The sequence below is a fragment of the Vipera berus genome (assembly GCF_964194415.1).
Source record: "Vipera berus genome assembly, chromosome: 1".
NCBI lineage: Eukaryota > Metazoa > Chordata > Lepidosauria > Squamata > Viperidae > Vipera > Vipera berus.
In genome coordinates, this window is record NC_138202.1 from 23,994,714 (window position 1) to 24,012,827 (window position 18,114).

Sequence of the window (18,114 nt, forward strand, 5' to 3'; positions counted from 1 at the left end):
CAATCATTTTTTTTCCAACCAGAAGTTGGCAAAACTCTTTGCTAGCATTTAATTGTCTGGATTTTTGTTGCCAACATTTAGCAGCCCTAACATCAGTATAAGATTTCGATTTTGGGTGGGTGGTTGTAACATTTTAAAATATATTGTTTTATCCTCTAAGTAAATATAGCGTTTGATCCTGCTTCTGATCCTAGTTAAACCTGTCCTCATTCCAATTGCAGTTAAGAGCTAAAAGATAAATATACTAGTCTCTCTTGATTACTGCCTCAATGGAGTTTGGGTAGCATAAATCAAAGGTATGTTTAATTTAAGATTGTCATCCCCGGTACAATTGCTGTAGGCAATCAGCTTTCAACAAGGTTCACTGTAATGAATTGCAACCTTTGTGAAATACAAGGTGTAGCCCTGAAGGCAAATGACAGTAGTACAATAGTACATGGATCTCAAAATGTCACTAAAATCTTAAAATTCTAGTTACAGCAGAAGCCAACACAAAACCTCCCCCTTAATACAGTGGTGTCAAACTGCCGGCCAGTGGGCCAGTTGCATCATGCAGAGGCCACCCAGCTCCGTCAATGTGAAAAAAGTCACGATATGTTGCAACACTGCTTAAATTAATAACTGCTGAATAGATTTTTTTCATTCTCTTCTACAATGAAAGACCTTCATTGTTAATTCATTGTTTGTCTTCTGCTTCAGATCTTTTCCTTTGCACTTTGATGAAAATTCACTTTTTGCTGGAAACCAAAAAGAAGCTGCTAAATTAAAGGTAAAATTAAGTTACTTTCCGAGGAAAAAAAATATACCTTTTGTTTGTAAGCTCAGCGGGACCCAAAAGCAAACACTCCTGATACAGGATTGCATTTGTGGCATGAAGGCTCTAAATGTAGTTTGTTAAATGCTATAAAACATTTCAGTTAGAAATTACTTAGAAATTATAGCATCAAACAATGAAATATTCTTAACCAGCTTCTGGGAGAGAAGAACAAAGTTCACTTTGGCTCAGTGGGCCCTCTACAAAAATATGTGGAATAGGGCAAATCTTGCAAGGATTCCATAAGATATGGATTGGAAACAGACAAGCCTTTAGAACAGACCCTGAGAAACTGAGATTCCAGGCATTAGTAGACTACATCTCCCAGCATCCTTTACTATTGACTTTGCTAACTAGGACTACTGAAGTTGTAATTCAGCCATTTCTGCAGAAGAATGGATTTCTTATCTCCGAAAGATAGTTATAGACAAAGGACTGTGCCATTGGATTCAAAGGCAAAAATGTACTTACAAATGCACAGGAGGCATAGATGTAGCACCTATATATCCAGGTAGTTCTTGAGTTATGACCGTAACGGAGTCTGCCCATTACAGTTGTAACCTGCTATGGTTAGAAAATGTGTTGGTCATGTGACTGATCTGAATTGACAACCTTTTCTGTGGTGGTCATTGGGTGGATCCATGTCATGAAGCAAATACTACAATTATTAAGTGAACCTCTGTGGGTGAGGTTTTGATGAAAATTTCGAATCTGGGTTGCAAGTACTCCCTAGGTAGGTCTGTTGGAAGTTCAAACAGTCACTAAGCCAAGGACTAGGTGTAACTGCTTAAGGCAATTGTGTCTTTCCCCAGGTGATATTTGGTGATATTTCCCTGAAAAGGTACCTTTGGCTTTAAGGAACAGCAGGCAGGACTCGGGTAGTTACATGGATCCTAAAAAGCCTTGATGCTTTTAAGTGTTGCATAAAAAAGAAGAATTCTTCCAATTGATCTTCCTGCGTTGGCTGCAGAGTTGCATCCTGGAAAATTCAATAAACTCAAGAGTCAATAACAGCTGAGAAGCATGATTCTAGGTTTTTCTATTTGAACTAGCTAAGGTATCGAATGGGAGGAGTGCTGCAAATTCAAATCAAGGATAACGAATGCATTTTTAAATGACTGATTCATTAGTTCATTTATTCTTTCTCAGGAGGAGTTTCGGTTCCATTTTAAGAACATTTCAAGGATCATGGATTGTGTAGAGTGCCTGAAATGCCGCCTTTGGGGGAAGCTGCAAGTAAGTTACTCCTTCTTCTTTCTTTCCTGTTTCTTCAGCTTCTTTACAGTAGTGGCATCTGTTTTCTGTTGCTGTCTTCTCAATTCTGGCTTTCTATGCATTTGTTCTCAAGGCTTGATCTTATGCATCCAGAATTAGCCCATCTGTCTCTTTCTTCAATTTTCCTGGTCTTAGCCATTGTCAGGTCTTACCTTATTGTACTTTTATCCCTCTCCCATTTTTATATATAATTCAGTGCGATGGACATGCTTAATTCTCCTGCCTCCTATTTTCTCCACATCAACAAACCTATGATTGATTTTACTTACATTTTGTTTATGACATAGCAGAATTTAACTACATTTAGGGCATCTGTCTATGTGTGTCCATGTGAATGTGTCATTTAAAAACAAGAAAGTTCTATTTTCCCTTTTACATTGAAATTATACGGGTTTAGCTGATGTAATATTTCCATGGTGGTTTGGAGGACCAGTCATTTATTTAATACTTTATTTAAATTGCCCAGTTTTTACTTTAAAAAAAAACTGATAGTGATTACAACCTGACTTCCTGGTGTGATGTTTAGCTGAAATCTTGTTCCTACTGTGTACAGACTCAGGGCTTGGGAACAGCACTGAAGATTCTGTTTTCTGAAAAACTGATAGAAAATATACCAGAAAAAGGTCCTTCACATGATTTTCATCTAACACGGCAGGAGATTGTGTCCCTCTTCAATGCCTTTGGAAGGTGAGTTTGACATTTTCTATTTGGAATCCCATGTATTCTCAAATTATGTTTTCCCCCCTTTCCACAGTCTCTTCCAGATTAGCTAAATATAAATGCCATGCTACACTTATATCCAAATAAATTTTTTTTCATTGTCTGATGCAGGATTTCAACAAGTGTTAAAGAATTAGAAAACTTCAAGGAGCTCTTACGCCCTCTTCAGTGAATTGACCCTGATGGAGACCAGCTTTCTTGTTTTATGCAGATTGGGCTCAGAGTGATTTCTGCTGGTGTAGTGCCAGCATGATCCCATTCTTGGCAAGAAGGACTAAGTCAACATGATCATAAAAATTGATCACATTCTCTAGCTTACAAATTTATATTTGGCTCTGAGGTAGCTAAAATATTCATGCAAGACTCTTCTTCCAGAGGAGGATATACATCAAATATTGGCCTTCTGCATTCTGTTTTTGTTAAAACACACACACAAACACACACACATATCATGAAGGTGGGAGAATTGTATCCTTCCAGCAAATTGCTGAAATACAACTTTCAGCAGCCTTTTTCAGCATGACCATTAGTGAGAGATGCTAGGAGTTGTACTTCACCAATATGTGAAGGACTTCAGGTTCCTTACCCCTTGTTTACTAGGTTTTTTCCAGCCTGAAGGATCTTAGTGCTACTAATGAAAAGGCACAGTGCAGCTATTCTATACACTTTTCTATTTGTGGAAGGAAAAGGCTAGTTGAGAAAACCATGGTTACAAATGAGACATGATGACATCACCTGGATTCCCTGCAAAGCAACTGCATGATAAAATGCCTCATTTAGACACATTAGAATCTCTTCATCTTACATAACAATGTCTCTTAACAAAAAATATTTTTCTGCTTCAGTGTCCTTAAATAATCTTATGTAAAATGCCAAAATCAACCTAGTCTTACATCTTTGAATGAAATCCCAATGAGCGATAGACTTACAAGAGCCATTTGGGGCAGGTCCACCTGCCTGTTCAATATAGGAATTGAAATTAAAGCATTCTCAGCAAGGAGTCTCTCTCCTCTCATGAGGTTTGTATGTCATCTTTTGAAGCTGGTTGGAAGTGGAGCTCCAGACTTCATATTTCCAGTCGACTGTTGAGTTGTATGAGATGGGCCTATGACAATTTGCTGTGGTCAACTCACCCTGGCAAACCCGCCATGGCCAACTTGCCATGGCCAACTTCCTGCAGCCAACTCACCACACAGGACAACGTGGCAAGTTGGCCGCGGCAAGTTGGCCATGGAGAGTTGACTGCAGGAAGTTGTGGAACAAGAGTTATACTAATATCAAAGAACTAGTGGAATAGAGTCATTAAAGAAAGGATGCAAAAGGAAGGAAAAAATGAAATGTGAATGTCAAAAATTAAAATATTTTTTTATTTTAAATAAGTATTGTTAAATTGCCCCGCAGCGAGTTGTCCTATGGCAAATTGGCTGTGCTGAGTTGTCCTATGGTGAGTTGGCCTTGGCAGGTTGGCCACAATGAGTTGGTCATGGTGAGTTATCCCATTCTAGTATGAAATGCTTCTTTATTCTCCAAAACTAAAAACCAAGCTCTGAACAACTGGTCCCCAACCAGACACTCTCCAGAGATCCTATTATATATCTCTTTATTCCCAATTGAAATAGCCATTAGTTTGCTGGCTGGGAATGATGGAATTGAGACTACGTTACTGTGATTTTGGTACAACAATTTTTCATCATTTGGTGTCCACTATATGGTTCAAAGCTATGCCAGAGAGGAACTTCAAGAACAATTTGAAACAGATCTGTCTTTTACCAGGACTGCAGAAAAATTCAGGTTTGGTTTAAAGACTTGCAGAAAAATGATTCATGATTCCACTTCTCCCAAATTCAGAACCACCTTTACAGCCCTATTAGGATCCTATTTTTTTTTACTCACTGTTTTTAGTTGTCCATTCCATTGAGTGTGTTTACTCCACACAATCTTTGGGTGATTAAAGGAAAGATTAGAAGGTTCAATAAAGGATATACTGATCATAAAACAGGATATTTAAATGTTTAACAGTGGAAGTCACTGCAGAGGGTTTTGAATTTTATAGCTGTTGTGCTCCATTTTACAGAGCTGTAGATTATGAACCTTTTACAAGTTTTAATAATAATAGTATCCTTCAGAGGTTGGGGAAAAATTACGTCTTAATTTTTCCCTTTTAGCATAATCCACAGCATTTCCAGAGAAAACCAAGAAAGGTGCCAGGGGTAATATATGTATATGTATATGTATATGTATATGTGTATATGTATATGTATATGTATATGTGTATATGTATATGTATATGTATATGTATATGTATATATGTATATGTATATATGTATATGTATATGGATCTTTGGTCATTCGGGTTTCCTCCCGCATAGAACTAAAGGTGTAGGTGCAACGTTTCGACGGAATCCCATCCGTCATCATCAGGCTGGTGGCTTTATGTATATGTATATATGTATATGTATATATGTATATGTGTATATGTATATATGTATATGTATATATATATATATGTATATGTATATATATATATGTATATGTAAATGTATATATATATATGACACTAGATTGCAACATTTTATACCCTGGTGTGAGAGTTTAAGGTTCCCTCCCAAACGTTTTCATGAAAAAACACTCCATATTTGCCAAGCTGTTGCTTTGTGCCAGGCTTCCCCAACTTGGGCACGGTGTTCCCAGAATTCTCAGCAACAAGTAGCTGGTTGGGGAATTCTGGGAATTGAATCCATGGGAATTTCCCCACCCACATTGGGGAAAATTTTTCCTGTGCCAAGATAAACATTGGGGGTGGGGTGGGGGGGAAAGAGGGTTGCAATAAAACCATAGGAAATTTCTGCCACTGAGCTAGATAGATTTGTAACTTAGTTTATAATAGCCTAGAAAAGTTTTTTTTTAATTGCCTGGAAAATAAGAGCTACTCAGGGAACAGTTATACAGTTGTTATACAGTTATACAATAACAGTTACACTTGGGCTTTCCAATTTTCTACTGTTGCGGAAAAGATCTTCAGCAGAAATCTTCAGATCAAGCAGGCCTTGTATTTCGGTAATCCTTCCATTAGCTCTGAAACCTCAACAGGACATAACCGCTATTGTAAATTGGCCTAAGGGGAAGGGCAGCCTTAATTTAGGCCAGTCCTTGAGATTACAAGCTGATGAGATGGGAACTGGGCATTTCAAGCTTAAAGTAAAAAAAAGTAAAGGCTTTTTTGGCCCTCAGCCACTGAATGTAATACTTTGGAGCTGCCTCTACCATTCGTGTTTAGTTCCTTAATTGCTTAGTAAAATGATGCTTCTTTGATTGCTGTCCTATTTTCAAGGAAAGCACATAAATAATTTTGTCCTGTACTTGAATTGCTCTTTACTGTGAAGATTAAAGACTTCAAAATAAGATTAAAGATTAAGACTACTTCCAACCCACCCCCAGTCTCCTTCTTTTTGATTAAGTCGGTGTAGAGAAGACTTCTAAGAGAATAATGCAAACTTTGCTAACTAGTCTTGGGGGTTGGGAGCTGAGGTGGACAGTACTTGAATGTAAAAGTACATGTAAATACAAAAACTGGATATGACAGCTGAGTGCATATGTTATTTACTTCTCTTTCTTTTGATGTTTCCAAAATGAGGCCAAGAGGGAATTTGGGGAATTTGAAGGAATGGTTGTTGAAAGTGTTAACAATTACACTGTGGTGATGGCTTTCTTTAAGAAGGACTAGTAGTACAGTATAAACTTTCAACAAGGATTCATGTTGAACGAAGAAAATTTTTTATAGGTGGTGTTCCTGCAACATGCTTCCACATGTAGTTTATTCAGTCTTGAGCACATGCTGAGGGTAGCCTAACACACTAAGCTAAAATGTAGATATTGTGTGGTAAGCTGTTGTCTGATAAACAGCCAGAATGTCCCCTTCAGGCATGTAAATTCTGATTTGTTACAGCTACTGGTATTTGGAAAGTCACCATTTTAAACAGAAGCTCTTCCATAGAATGTTTGTGGAAGTGCAATTGCATATACTTTAGAATTGTGATCTAGGAATACACAGTAAGGGTAGGGGGGACTTTTAATAACTTTCCCTAAACTTTCTCCTTCCCGATTGCTTGAAGATATAAATACATTCATGTATTAAAATAGTAAATGATCTGCCTCCTATTTTACTAGAGAACATCTTAAGGACTGCATAAAAGCCTGTTCTGGTTTCTATTAGGAGATATGTACAAGTTGTTCAAACCACTAGAGTTATAAGGATGTGTTATTTGCCACACATGTAGCCTTTTTGAAAGTCTATAGGCGTTTGTAGTCTCAACTGTCAGTACCTATCCTTCCATTCCTGCCATCATCACAATTGATGAAGCTTCTTGGATGAGAAGTGAAATGTTTTCTTCAAGGGAAAAAAAAACAGTCCAGTTGCCTTTTTGAAAAAGCTCCTTTGAGACGTTATCCAAGTTCTGCTTGTTTTTCTGGCAGCAGACCAGAAAAGTAATATTCTGGCAATTGGAAGAAGATTCAGGGAAGAAGATGACAAAAATAACTGAAGAGGTCAAATGCAGTCTTTTCACAAGATAAAAACAAGCCTCTTTATTTCAAAATGTAACATTACAATTCAAGAGAAGGAAATGAACGTGGTAGAGCCAGGGCTGCCTCTTTTAGCCTCTCCAGTGATTGGAGAGAAAACAGGCAAATAGTGTCAAACAAAACATACCTAAAATACCCCATTCTTGATAAAGGCTTAATTTCTTGATTATATATAAAAAGTAGTAACAGATATAAATAAAATGCAAGACTGGCCCTCTTCAACGCAGTCAGAATTTCAACAGCCATGTGAATAAAATGGACTCGAATGCTTTAATAAAGAAACTCGGCTTATATACTGGAAGGAACAGCCATCTTCATTCAATGCAATTCAGTGCAAAGACAAAGAATCCCGTGGCCTTTATGAAATAGCTTTCCCTCCCAAGAAACAAACTTAAAGTGCTCCAAGTGCATTATAAAACTGATAAAGGAGAAAGTCAAGATATCTGGGGCAGAGAAAGGAGTTAGCTCAACTAGTCTTTGGTGGCTTGTTGAAAAAAAAGGCAGACAATTCAAGTCTTGGCTAAATTTTTGCTACAAGTCAAGGACCAGTTAAGCAAGGGAGGGAAGGAGAGAGGTCTTAAGAGCAAAGCCTTATAGTAATATGCTCAAGGAATGTTTGAAATAACTTAGGTTTCACATGTCAATACTGAAAAAATACCTCTCTTCTTCCTACCCAAAGTTTTGAACATTGTGCAGCAAATAGTTCTCCCAACACATGTGAAATGCTTACAGCTGTGCACATGTGATTAATACCTGAAGCTATACCTAGCACATCCAGGAAAGTCAACTCAGTTGTCCAGCCTATCTCATGGGAAATGCAGCCATTAACTGCAGAACATACAATCTACTTGTATTGCAGCTGAGGTGAAACAGCTTGAGAGTTGAAAAAACGAAGCACCTCAAATTTAAATTATTTTCTCCTAATAGTTTTGCAGTCATCCCTTAACGGTTTATGCCAATCTTCCCCAACCTGGCCTCTTTTGGATTTACAGACTCTCAACACTTAGATTTCCTCCTCCAGTATGACCCCCGGCAGCTGCAGTTCCAATCTACCTGGAGACACCGTAGTGGAGATGGATGTTTTATACAAACCAGCTCTCTTCATGCTGTAATGCAGGTTCTCAGCCTTGATCACTTTAAGATGTGTGGACTTCAACTCCCAGGAGTCCTAATCAGCCATGGGAGGGAATTCTGGGAGTTGAAGCCCACACAGCTTAAAGTGGCCAAGGTTGAGAAACACTGTTCTAATTTGATAATCAGTCTTTGCCGCAGATGGAGAGTGCTCCTAATCACAATCCTATTCCACATCAGAAGATCTACCTAATTACACAGAGTTTGCCTACCACTTCTTGAGTTTATGTGCCTTGTGAGGAAGATGAAATGATAGACTTGGCATCTTTACAGAGAATTAGTATTAACTGATTAGGAAGCAGCTATGGAAATTCAAGAACTTGTAACTCTAAAGGTTTCTGTCTACCCTATACCTACTCTTTGGCCAAGGAGTGAGTTGTAATATATTAGCAATAACACAAGGGGGAAGTGATTAGAAACAAAAACCATTTAGTCATGTTTAGAAACATTCACCCCAACTGATAACTTCAATTCAGTTTTAAACTCCTTATTGAAGTAAAATGCTAAACACACAGTCCAAGAAATTATTTCTCAGACTTTTTTTTGAATATCTTCCAAGTCAGTCTTGACTCCTATACACTGCCTGAACAAGACACTGCATTTTTAGCAAGGTTTTTCAGAAATGGATTGCCACTGCCTCCTTCCTAAGTCTGAGAAGGGAGGGAGTGGCCCAAAGGCACCCAGCTGGTTTTGTGCCTAAGGTGGGACTAGAATTGTCTCCCAGTTTCTAACCAGATGCCTTACCAAACTGGCTCACACTTTCATTTAAGGATGGTAAATGATGTGGGTTACATCAGTTGGAGATGCTAGGGGTTGTTAATTCACTTCTTGAGAGTAATAGGTTCATCGTCCCTGTTTAAACATTAGGGTAGTGTTTTGAGTTTCTTTTCAACTAAGAGTATGTGGGAACTCAACAGTTCTATTAAACATAGGCACATGTACCCTTTTCATGAGGGAATAAAATGCATTTGGTCCCACTGTATGCAGATTCACCAAAAAAAAGTGTCCAGGAAACCTGGAAGTCACTGACAGTTCCATCAGGCTGAGATTCATACCACACCTTCAGGGAAAGGTCCTTTCAATTCTAAGAATTTAGGATTTCTTTTGCAGTTGCAGAACTGCAGAGCTGCAGTTATTGTTTGCAAAAAGACTGATCCCAAAGCTTCAGAATAATACAGTTGGCTGAAGACATTTGTGAAATTATGGCTGCTAACACTAGTAGAAGATATACAGTAGTTCTAATTCAAGTTAAAAATGGATGTCCTTCAGTTTTCTACATTCTCCCAAGCTTTCTCATCCTTAAATCTTCCTGATGCATTAGGGGCTATGTCTCCCATAATTCCCAAGCAGCAAGAAAATACTGGAAGTTGATGCTCTGCATCTGAAGGTCATGAAGTTGAGAACAGCAAATGTAAAAAAATACTTCTAGAAGCCTCTGTTGCCTGGAGTATAAATAGGAATCGCACACTTCTGAGTGGGGGCAGATATAATTAACACTTTCTACTAGACTGGATCTAACTGCAAATCTTTCAGGAGATGCATCCATGGCTACAGTTGCCCTTATCTTCCCTGCTTGCCTCATCTCCTGGTGATCTCATTGTCTACTACTGTTTCCTTGGTAGGTGGAAGAAGGGAAAAAAATGACTTTGCCTCACATTCCAAACAGTTGTTTTCTCAGTATCAGAGAATGATGCTCTTGGGTGGTAGTTAAGCAATCCAGGAGCAATTTACATCTCTGTGGTTGCAAAGAAATCAATCTTGCTTTCATTCCATTGTGGAACATAAAAGCAGTTGCCAGACAAAGCAGTAAAGGACATCTGCCCCAGTTGGCTATGCATCACCCCAAACAAGCCTACAATTCTCATAGGTCCACCTGGTCTGTAACCCACTCGGAATCTGCTTTTCCAGTATAAAATAAGTTACTGTTCTTTAAAATGAAGTATTACTGTAATGCTAGAAATAGGCCAAAACAACACAAGGACGCTGCAGGGAATATAACAAACATGCAATAATGGAACTCGCTCTAGCAATCTCAGTAATGATTGATGGCAAAACATAACCACAAGCTAAGTTATCCTTGTGAGACTGGCACTTGTGCCATACTTATAAAATGCTCTCCAAGAATTTAAAAGCAAAAGAGATTCTTCATCCCACCCCACTTTCAAAGGTTTTCCACTGTTAAATATGTAGAGTTGTTTGTCATCATAGGAAGACAGAACACGTTTCCCAACCAGAGATGTGCAATTTAAGTGTTGTCCGGAACAGACATTTCATGAAGCTGGAAAAGAGGAGATTGGGAGGGAAGAGAACTATCCCTTGGAAATTGTTGATTAAAAGTGCAAATATCCATTTGGACAACAGTCATGGTCTGTTGGCCAATAAAATAGAATGCTTTCAGAATATGCTCTCCTTTGGCTTTTGTTATTTCCAGTACTACATAGCAACAATTGGTCTCTCCAGTCCAAAGTGCAGAGCTATGAGCCAATATTGTTCCATTCCCATATTAGAAGATCAATGGAAAATATGATATGCATCAGGGGGAACCTGGAGGTCACTGGGAATTCCTCCAGGTCTGAGATTCATACAACACCTTCAGGGCAATGTCCTTTCAATCCTAGGACTTTAGGATTTCTTTTTCTCTAACCAGGTTGCAGTTATCGGTTGTAAGGAAAAGACTGATCCTAAAGGGAGTCCTGTTTTTCACACCTCACAGGAACCCTTCCCCCAAAGCTACTCTAGGATTAGTTTGGTGGCTTTGGATGTGAACTGTGATGACTTCTGGATTCCAAGCTTTCATGGCTGAACAGCAGTGGAGCAACATCCATTGGAGGTGCAACCAAAGGTGGAATCATGATGCAGCTGTCGCTCCCTGTCAGAGAGCCATACCACCCAGAATTCTGAGGAGTAGCCAAGCTGAAAAATATAAAATGGAAATTTGGGAGAGTAAGACATAGAAAGACCACATTGGAAAATAGCAGCATCAAAAAGTCAGCATTACACAACCTTCTCCAACCTAAGCATCCTCCAAATGTAGACTTCACTTCCCCAAATTCCCACAAACAGCATGTTTATTTGGGGAGGATGTTCATGTTGGAGACAACTGCCTTAATACAGTAACAGACTAATCTGAGCATTACAATTTATGGCTATCTGCCCATTTTTTTGGGGGGGGGGGGAGCTGCAATTAAGGAACACATTTTTTTTTCAGCAAAGGTATCTAATTGTGGAATGCTGTCTACTGTATATACAAGGCCATCCGGAGTTGCTGTTCCTGAATGAGCACTGAAAAAAGCAATTTATGTTCCTAATTAAGGAAGTGCAAGGTGTATTCAGTAGCTTCAACATGTTGTCCAACAATGAAAGAAGCATGTAAAAATAAAAACAGAACCTCATTGTACAAGAAGAGGCAGATTGTGAGAGCTTTCTGACTTCTCCTTTGTGAATGGGCATAGACAGTCATTACTCCCAGGTTTGAAGTTACAAAGCTTTCGTGTGATGCTTTTGAGTTTCCAGAAGACATCTGGTTGATCTCTGGAAGAAGTCAGATGTTGATTGGGTTGACCCAGCAGAGCCTTTCTCATATTTATTCATTGTTTTTAAACTACATTTTTATTATCCCAGAATGGATATTTTTTACTATTTATGCAGAACATACAGAACATTTATGCAGAGATTACAACAGGGCATAGGCAAGAACATTGGCAATGTAAACACCTGGAATATCATGATGCCCAAGAGTCTGAGCAATCAAACCTGGGATTCAAACTTTGTAGTGGTCTGCTGCCTGTAAAACAAATTACTATTGCTTCTGCCCTGAAATCTGCACATAGTGACAGTATTGGCTTATATTAGAGAATAGTTGCAAATATGCAGATCACTAGATCTTTTGATTTGCACTAAACTAAAAAGAAAATAACTGATTATGTAATCATAGCAGCACAAAATTACACCCCATCATACTGCTAAAATGAAGAATTATGACAGGGAGTGAAACAAGCTGTTTGGTTCCAATGATCAAAATGCATTTCAGAGTCTTGCATCCCAAGTGTAGTACTTCTACATGAGCTGTGGTGGCACAGTGGTTAGAATGCAGTATTGCAGGCTAATTCTGCCAACTGCCAGCAGCTCAATTCTCATGGGCTCAAGGTTGATTCAGCCTTCCATCCTTCCAAGGTCAGTAAAATGAGGATTCAGATTGTTGGGGGCAATAGGCTGACTCTGTAAACCGCTTAGAGAGGGCTGTAAAGCACTGTGAAGTGGTATGTAAGTCTAAGTGCTATTGCTATTGCTACATCAGGCTCCAACTAATGAATCTTCAGCTGAAATAGATGTTCCATAAGCATCAAGTCTGCCAGTCTTTACTGTAAGCTATATTTCCCTCCTCTTAGTGAAATCAAGTTACCTTCCTCCACCAAGCCTTGGGAGGTCGTCATCACTGTCATATCTTCTTGGATTGTCAAAGAAATAGGCCCGTGAACTGTAACTGTGACTGTTGATCATTCCAGCAGGTTCCTTTCAGGTTAAGAGGGATATTAAGAGGGGGAAAAGTTAAGAACAAAAGAAAACATTTGCTTTAGAGATCTGGAGGGAAAAATATGCTAGTTTTTTGCCTTTTTCCAAATCAAGATATGTAGATATGCATGTTATTTTTTAATTTTCTTTACAGCATTTGTAATAAACTACTCCAGTCTGATAAATGAAGGAGATGTCAGATCCTCTGTAGTGGTTACAGAGTCTTTATAACAAGAGAGGGGAGGCAAAGTGAAAAGAAGATGTTGAAAACAACTATTAGCATATGAAACAGGCCAACTAAGCAAAATTATGACATATGACAGCAGCACGTGCTACTGCTAAATAACGAACAAAATTCAATTAGTCTTCAGATCAAGTAACTAAGATAGTTGCCATCCCCTTTTGCAGAATGCATTCTCCAGGGGCCTGCAAAAGCTACAGTAGAATTTTACTTTTTAATGTAAGAGAAGGGGGAAATTATTAAATAAGTAGCAATTATCTGAAATGCACTAAATTAATGCAATTCAGTTCAACTAAAAATTCACTGTATCTTAACATACTGGTTTTTTTCTGACCCATTCATTTTTGAAATATGCCCTTCAATTTGCCAGTCAAGTTTTAAATAAAAGCTGTTATACAACAGCATTTTTCAATCCTAGCAACTTTAAAATGTAGAATTTCAACTCTCAGAATTCCCCAGCCAGCCTACACCTTGAGAAACGTTTTTATACAGTAAAGAGAGAAAAGTCTGTGAACCCTCAGAAGTACTCATAATACTGTAATACTGTGACCAGCAATCAGATTAAAGCCTAATTTATGAAGAGAGTTTCTGAATCAGCAACATACAAAACAGTATGCTTTCTGTTGTCCTTATTGAATGCACTGAGTCAATGTTTGCTGACTGTTGGAAAAAAGTGTGTGAACTTGAGATACAGTAATTGGTGGCACTTCCTTAACAGCAGTGACCTCAACCAAATACTTTTCTTGCTTGTTGATCAGTCCCACACATGAGCTTAAAATTATTTGGCCCAGGTCTTCTTTGCAGAACTAATTCAAAACAATGATAGTTAGGGCTCTCTACACAAACTGCTTGAAGTTTTGAATTGAGCATTGGCTGTAAAACTTCTACTTTGGCTACTCTTTTGCAGACTTACTCATGTGTTCAGAATTACTACCTTGCTGAATAACTCACATTTTCTTAGGAGTAGATCTCTTGACATTCTCCTACAGAATTTGGTTTTGTAAATCTGCCTTCAAATCATCCCCAACTCTTGGGTACTCCGTAAACAAATCCATACAGTTTTCTTGGCATATTTTTCAGTAATAGTTTGATATACCTTCTTTCTAGGGTTGAGAGAGAGAGAGAGAGAAAGACTGACTACGCTTACAGTCATCCAGCTGGCTTCATGCCTAAGGCAGAATTAGAACTCCCAATCTCCAATTTCTAACTAAGTGGCTTTAACTACTACACCAAATCAGCTCTGTAGAATTTGCTGCTAAATATGATTTGCTGGTAAATCTAAATGATTGCAATCTGCTTAGATCCTGAAGCTGCAAACATGATACCTTCATCATTATACTTCACAATTGGGATAAGGCTCTTTTGCTAGCATACTGCTTATTATTTTCTCCAGAAAAATATTTTGTTTAAGTTACTTCTCCTATTTCTACAAGACATTATTTTAATAACCTGCTGTATCATCCAGGTGGGCCTAGGTAAATCTGGGTTGAGTAGCATTGTGCTTTTTTGAGAATCATTGCTTCCTCCTTGGATAAATATTTTTCTATTTATACCATCTTTGCTTATAGTGAACTCATGAACTACAGTAACAGATAATGTAAGCGTAGTCTCCAAAATCCTTTGTCATTTTACTGGGATCCTTTGGAATTTCCCAGAGTATTATAGTCTAAGCCCTTGGGCTGATATTCATTCAATGATCACTTTGGAAAGAGTAATAACTGAATTGTGTCTTCTCTATTTGTACACTATCTGTCTAACCATGGACTGATGAAGGTCAAAGTCTGTATCAATTGTTTTGTAGACCTTTCAATCATCACAAATATCAACAGTCCTTTTTCAGAGGATCACAGAACAATTTTGATCACCACATGATTCATTTTCAAAGATCTGTCTAAGGAAAGCAGAATATTATGGTGGCCGACATGTGTGTGTTTTTTTAGAAATAGGAGATAACCCTTCAAGTTTAGATCTGATTGAAACCTCTGACTCAACCTACCCCCTTAAGATTGCTGATTATTTTAGGGCACCATATAGTTTTCCAACAAAGGGAGGGAAAGTTGATTTAAAAAGGCATGACACAGTACATTGTTTTGCGTGTTATTTATCAAAATCTTTTTATTAATAGACCTACATGAAGCTCTCACAGATAATTATAACAAGTGAGATTAAAGGTGATCCTAAAGCAGGGCTCTTCAAACTTGGCCCTTTTATGACTTGTGGACCTCAACTCCCAGAATTCCTCAGCCAGGCACGCTGGCTGAGGAATTCTGGGATTTGAAGTCCACAAGTCATAAAAAGGACCAAGTTTGAAGAGTCCTGTCCTAAAGGGTTCACAAATTTTCTCTCAGCACTTTGTGGGATGCAATAGTCCTAATTCTTGTTTTAATGACAGAATACAAGGCACCCTACGTGAAAGCCACAAGAGCTTTTTTCTTCCAATGTCACATCATAATCCCACTGTGCATAACATACCAACTCTGTGGCAAATCAACCCCATGATGCCAGAAGGATGGCAGAGTCCCCATTCCTGCCAAGGGCTGACAAGCAATATCTTTGGACAGAGTTTGGTATAAAGTGGTCTTCTATTCATGCCTCAACTTGAAATGTCCTCTTTTGCCCCCAAAGAAACATTTTCATTGTGTTCTAAATCCCTCTGCATGTTTTTCATCCACAATGTTGAGCATTGGCCTATTTTGAAGAAATAATTGAAAAAGAGTAACAGTTGATCCCAATCCATACCAAATTCTGGGCCAACCTCTGTGCTCGGAAGAAGAGTACCACAAATATGGTTGGGACGAACTCCCAGAGAAAAAGCACCACACCAAAGACCACGTACTCCTCACTGTTAACTTCTTTTCCTTGAAGCTGTAGGAACAAGATATGGACAGAAATTCAGAGAAAAAAAATAAGAAAAGTATTTTAATGAGCTCTTTATGGAATGGCCCTCAAGGATTGCAGATGGAACGACAGCCTACCTCCCACCATGAACTATATTTTAAAACAAAAGCTGCATATGTGTTTGTGCGTGTGCATGTGTGTGTGTGTGTGTGTGTGTGTGTGTGTGTATAAAATACATTAAAAAAACAAATGAAAGTAGTAAGCCCTAAAACTTCTCATATTCTGAACAAAATACTATAACTTACAGACAAGTCTAGTATTTTAGTTTCCAGTTGAATTTCAGGCTGGTTCAAAGGACTGGATCTAATCTTAAATCCCAAGACACATGTGGTTAAATTGGCTCCATTTTCCCCCCATTATAGGATCTTTCAATTGAGCCCCTTCCTTCCATTCTAGGAATAACCTCATAATTCACAGGGAAAATTTGTCATTAGAAGGCCTCTATTTTAATTTTTGGTATATTAAAAGGAAAATCAGGGCTAATGGGCAAGACAACAAAGGATAGCTATCTCTTGCAATTAACAGAAACCAAGAAAGAATGCTTAGGGATCTTTCCCATCTCCTTGTTAAGCCATAGCATGGTTGGTTTGTTTTGGGACTGATATGATATGTGAATCCAAGCCACTGTTGTTTATAAACCATAATTCATGCCTTAGTTTTGTGGAAAATCAATTGCTATGGCTTAGTCTCATATGTGAGCTTTGTCACAGAATAATAGTAACAGAACTGAACCGCGCCTAATGTTGGTTAACAAAATCACCATCAAAAAGCTCCAAAGCAGGATATTTTCCTTGCAGCTGTTCTCAGTAACTGGTACTCAAATGCAAACTGTCTTGTATCATAAACATGTAATCATATGTACATGTGTGGATAGACACATGCAAATCACATACTGGATCAATTTTGACCTGCAGCCTTTGACAGCCTAATCCTTTTGGATGAATTAGCCAGTTCTGGATAAGGCAGCTTCATTAGTTCATCTCAAGTTGCTTTGCAACATATATAGATCTCATTGGTGCTCTTCTCAATTGCCTCCCACCATAGTTCCTCCTCCCAGGTGATATTCATGGGAGGCACAGTGACAGGAAAAGGGTGGACAATATTAGTGTTCCAACGTAGACGTGATCATTACCTTATCTGAAAGGTTATCCCAACCATAGTTGAATGGACTAGGTGCATGGTCTGGACTGATCACTACTGCCACCAAATTATAAAAAGCTCTTGAAGAGTGTAAAAGGATGACAACAGAACCCACAAGGAGAGCTTGGCAGAGAGATGTGCCCTAGTTAAAAAAAAATACACAAAGAGGTATTAAATACAGTAAGTTGACAAAAAGATCTTTAAGAGAGTCTGTTAAGTAAACTATCTAAAGGAAGCCTTGAGTTTTTCTTTTAAGTAAAGTAAACTCTGCATGACAGATCTAACCCAATACAGCTACCTGGAACCAGACGTGATATAAAAGATGTTTCTCTTTCATTAGCTTTATAAGGACCCAAACATGTGCTTGTTAGTAAAAGGAAGGACAGAAACTGAAAACCTATTAGCTCAATTGATAAGTAATCCAACACAAAAGAAACTATTATAACTATCCTGAATAAGGAGCAAGGAATAGGAAGAACACCACATATATTAGATAATTTCCTTTTCCTACCTTTTAACACTTAAAAGAGTAATATAACGGTTAAGGTATAAGACCACATTCAACTATGGAGCTCACTAGGAGATCTGGGCAGCCACCACCCAGAGACTGCTCCTTCTGAGACAAAATAAGTAAAAAGACCATGTGTACCATCCTAAGCTTCTAGAGGAAAACTAATACATAATAGTAATAAATTACATCCATGTTCAGTGAACATTATTTCTCTAATTCTGCCATCTCTAACTTCTCCAAATATTTTTCCCTTAAGTGTTGAGCATTTTCCCTCACCAGTCCTCATGACAT

At 38.3% G+C, this 18,114-nt stretch overlaps 2 protein-coding genes across 2 annotated transcripts in view; one reads left to right on the plus strand and one right to left on the minus strand.

The window, feature by feature from the left end:
- ERO1A (endoplasmic reticulum oxidoreductase 1 alpha) overlaps window positions 1-6,236 on the plus strand; it is a 31,787-nt gene extending 25,551 nt beyond the window's left edge. Inside the window, exons 13-16 of the mRNA XM_081333329.1 lie at window positions 700-769; window positions 1,964-2,050; window positions 2,643-2,776; window positions 2,921-6,236. Coding sequence (XP_081189455.1) covers window positions 700-769; window positions 1,964-2,050; window positions 2,643-2,776; window positions 2,921-2,981 — 352 coding nt within the window. The 3' untranslated portion in view covers window positions 2,982-6,236. The remainder of the gene's footprint in view (window positions 1-699; window positions 770-1,963; window positions 2,051-2,642; window positions 2,777-2,920) is intronic.
- Window positions 6,237-11,262: 5,026 nt separating this feature from the next.
- GPR137C (G protein-coupled receptor 137C) overlaps window positions 11,263-18,114 on the minus strand; it is a gene marked incomplete at its 3' end in the record, with an annotated part of 28,589 nt that continues 21,737 nt past the window's right edge. The window contains exons 4-7 of the mRNA XM_081314403.1: window positions 17,305-17,454; window positions 16,014-16,139; window positions 12,924-13,033; window positions 11,263-11,434 (exon numbers count right to left, since the gene is read on the minus strand). Of these exons, the coding sequence (XP_081170529.1) occupies window positions 11,263-11,434; window positions 12,924-13,033; window positions 16,014-16,139; window positions 17,305-17,454 (558 nt within the window). The remainder of the gene's footprint in view (window positions 11,435-12,923; window positions 13,034-16,013; window positions 16,140-17,304; window positions 17,455-18,114) is intronic.